This window comes from Neolamprologus brichardi, chromosome 1 (assembly GCF_056152115.1).
Source record: "Neolamprologus brichardi isolate AB-2024 chromosome 1, ASM5615211v1, whole genome shotgun sequence".
NCBI classification, from domain to species: domain Eukaryota; kingdom Metazoa; phylum Chordata; class Actinopteri; order Cichliformes; family Cichlidae; genus Neolamprologus; species Neolamprologus brichardi.
In genome coordinates, this window is record NC_142104.1 from 36,277,745 (window position 1) to 36,281,720 (window position 3,976).

The following is a 3,976-nucleotide window of genomic DNA, read 5'->3' on the forward strand; positions in this document are numbered from 1 at the left end:
CTTAGTGTTTCATACACTAATTCTGCATTTTGGCTTAGTTTTGTCAAATACATGACAGTAATGTCATATTTTATAGTTCATCTGAGGTTATATATCAATACTTAATTTCAAGACCTGCTAAAAACAACATGATTTTTATTTTGTCCTAATATGTAAACCTTGACAGAAGGTGTGCTTTTAACCATGACTGTACTTCTGCACAACAGGCAGCAGTACACAACAGAGTATAATAGAATAATATACTGAGCCTGTACTAGCTCCCAATCTCTGCATCATTTGTCAGGTTGAGTGATAGTTGATACCGTCATCTTTAAATCGGAGTATTTTAAGCAAGTTGTCTGTGAAAGTAAGTTCTTAGACCTGTGAGGGTCGCAACAGGACCATGTGGAATAAAAACGATGTCACATTGGAGTGCAGGTCATTAAAATACATTTTGACACATCAATATTGCAGAAACAAAATCCATGTTGCAAATCTGTATTCTTTGTGTTGTGGGAAAGGGTGTTTAAGTCTTTAACTGTTTTTCTAAGGTGCTGACATGGATGTGTGCCTTACAAACTACGGTCACTGCAACTACGTATCGGGGAAACATGCCTGTATTTTCTATGATGAGGTGAGGCCTTTAAACTACATCACTCTGCAGAGCACTCCTGTGGTTGTTAGTGACCAAGATGTAAATTGTGTGTGTGTGTTTGTCGTCCTTCAGAATACCAAGCATTATGAGCTTCTGAACTACAGCGAGCATGGCACCACAGTGGATAATGTCCTGTACTCATGCGATTTCTCTGAGAAGTCCTCACCATGTCCACCCGGTGGCCTGGTAGCCAAAGTCCAAGGAATCATTCGTAAGTACATCTCCTTCATCTGTTTGGATTGGCTTGAAGGAACCCAGGTCTGTGTGCCCAGTTTGATTTGGATTGCTGATGAGGTCGTCACTCATAGATTTTGTATGAACCTTTTATGAATATCCATCCATCTTCTTCCACTTAGACACTCATCTGTATGTGTTCTGGTTAAAACAGTTAAAATTTTATTTGTGAAGAAATCATAACATCATTGCTTCTGTAAATTTAAGGAATACTTTAATTTATACTCTAATACTGAAAAGAATCATTTTTAGTTTGGCTAGAATTTCAGGAAGTGTAGCCCCCCCATGTGCTTAATGTCAGTGTCCTGTTTGTTACACTGACACTGCTCCTGCAGTATCGGTCAGCTTTTAGTGTTCTTCATCCAAATTGTGGTCAAGGTCACATTTGTCATTCTTAATGGGTACATGTAATTAGTTTGTGCAGAGAATCGGTTCTCCGTCTGTTGTAGGTTCTGGTTAGAGTGCCAGCTTGAAGTGCAGGGAAAAAAACAAACCATGAGTTTGGTGTTGGAGTTCATCTCCATCCATAATGGCGATCTAGCCAGCGAGCCTGCTGGTAGAGAAAACACCAAATGGGAAAGAACGGGCTGGCTTATTATTATCAGTTGCAATTTCAAGGTAAAAGTAAGGATGTAGTAAACGTACAGTACAGTGGTAAACTTGGTGCATGTGGCATTGTAGCAATGAGAAAGGTAAATAAATAAAGTGCTAAAATGAGCAGTCAGATATACTTGTTCTGTGGCAGACCACGTTACGTAAAATCTGAATGTTGCTGGTATCACATAAAGCTTCCAGTCTTAATCTGTTATTAAAGATCATTTGGACAGATGTTTAATTAGTAAAGAGCTGCAGTGTGAAACAGCATTAAATCAAATTTCTCTGAAAGTGTTTATAGATGATGAGTGTAAAACATGTTTGCCAGAGTTCAGCTTTCCACATGATTTTAGTCTCATTTTCAAAACAAAGTGTTCATTTTTTATTTTGTGGATAAAATGTAATCAGTGAAATCTTTTCATGGTTGCATTGTCTCCACATTAATGGAGTTTACTGTGACACTAGTCTGTACAGACGTCTTTCTCAGACCTGCTGCATTTCTTCTTTGCGTAGGTCGCAGTAAGAAACGGGAAGAGGACGAGGGAGCCAACTCCATGGTGGGGTTGTTGCCAGTAGGAGGAGTGATGAGTAGCCAATGTCAGGGTGGTGCTGAGCCGTCGTGTAGCTGCAAAGCGAGTAGCTCCAGTCTAATTGGAGGCAGCGGGGCGGGCTGGGAGGGCACGGCCCTGCTCCACCATGGCAGCTACATCAAACTGGGCTGCCTCCAATTTGTCTTTAGCGTCACTGAGTTTGCCAGTAAGCAGCCCAAAGAGGAGCAGGCCACTACACCTGCTGCCAGTTGCACAAGCACCAACACCAGCAGCAGCAGTGTCATCAGCACCACCCTCACCACCACCGCTAACACCTCCACACCACCACCACCCAGCACTGCCACAACAAGCGGCTTTTCCAACCAGGATGAGGCTGACTCTGAGACTGTACCTCCCCACCAAGTGCCCGTACTGCGTTCTAACTCTGTTCCATAATCCGCACAGGAAGCCCCGCCCTCCCTCTTATTTTGCACCTTCTGTGTCACGATGAAGGGAAAGCTGCACAGCTGGTTGGTCAACAGGGAAAAGTTCTTTTTTTTAATTTTTTTTTTTTTTAAATGGTTTATATCTTTGCATGAACTTGAAGTATTATTGACAATCTCTTTTTTTCTTTTTTCTTTTAAATGACTGACGTAACCGTTAGGACCGTTAGGACTTTGAGCAAACATTACTTCTTTGCGCTCAATCTTTGTTTTTGCCAGTATATTAGTTATGTATGGTGTAACCTTTTTGTCAGTCAGCCCATTTAGCACAAACATTTTTTGTTTTTTTTCCTTTGTAGTATTGAATTCCATACATTCTAATTTCTTTTGCTGCTTTTGCACCACAGGTAGCTATATATGTATGAAAACATACATGCTTATACACTATAACATGTATATATAATGTAAATACATTTTAATTCAGTGCCTCTCGATTGGAGAAACATTGGATTTCATGTAGATTTGCCATTTTTTGGTTTTTAACTGTACAGCTCATTGAATTTGTGATACTGTGTAGAGTACCAGACGTTTTGTGATAAAACTTGTTCTTAGTCTGTACTTTTCGCTGTAGTCCATCTGTAAATACCGTATAGTTTTAGCACTCATTTTAACATCTTGTGCTGCTGTGTATATAAGCACTCTTTGTCTGTACCTGCTTGTCTGTTCAAACCTGTAAATACAGAAAGATTTTCTAAGAACAAACTCAGTGTTTATGCCTGTTATTTTCAGCCTTGTTTTCACTTTCTGAGACAGCAAGTTCAGTACTGAGAGGGGTGGATCTCTCTAAAAACTAAGACACCTCAAACTGTTGGTGATATAAGGCATCTACTTGGCTTCTTAAGCTACTACAGAAGTAGCTTCTGAAAAGTCTTGGACGTAGCGTCCAAGACTTTTCGAGGATTGCAAAACCTATCTATGAACTGTTAAAAGTTAAATCGGACATGCCAACCTTCCCATCGCGCCAACTGAAGACTAAAGGTCCCCAGTGGTGTCAATAATCCATTGACCTACGTTATGGGTACTGCCAAGCTTAATGCCGTGGGCCATCGCTGGGTCGGGGAACTGTCAGACTTTCACTTTGAGATCAAATACAGGCCCGGCCGGGCCAATGTTGATGCTGACACATTGTCCCGTCTGCCCCTTAACATTGACATGTATGTGGGTGAGTGCACTGAAGAGTTACCACCTGAGGTGGTCCAAGCAGCCTGGGGTGGGGCTAGAGCAGCTCGAGAAAGTGATGTTGCATGGATTGCTGCCCTAACTCTCGCTGAAAATGCAGCCCGGGAGCCACATCCAGTTTTTCCAATTAAAAAAAAAAAATAATAATGGATTTATTATTATTATTAGAAGCAGATAATGTCACACAAAAGCTACACAGACAGGTGGGCAAAAAGAATGACAGAAGCGTACAGGATAGCCAGTGAGAAAAGTAGATTGTCTAGTATCAAAAGCAAGTCTTTCCATGATAAAAAGCTGAGGGG

The 3,976-nt window shown here is 41.0% G+C and overlaps 1 protein-coding gene across 1 annotated transcript; it reads left to right on the forward strand.

Annotated features, from left to right (window-relative positions):
* The first annotated feature begins 454 nt into the window (after positions 1 to 454).
* On the forward strand, positions 455 to 3,190 carry LOC148106467 (PHD finger protein 12-like). The gene is made up of 3 exons (XM_087841537.1): positions 455 to 613; positions 707 to 845; positions 1,976 to 3,190. Exons 1-3 carry the CDS (start codon positions 539 to 541, stop codon positions 2,446 to 2,448), a joined length of 687 nt encoding a protein of 228 aa, XP_087697663.1. The 5' UTR covers positions 455 to 538; the 3' UTR covers positions 2,449 to 3,190.
* The last annotated feature ends 786 nt before the right edge of the window (positions 3,191 to 3,976 follow it).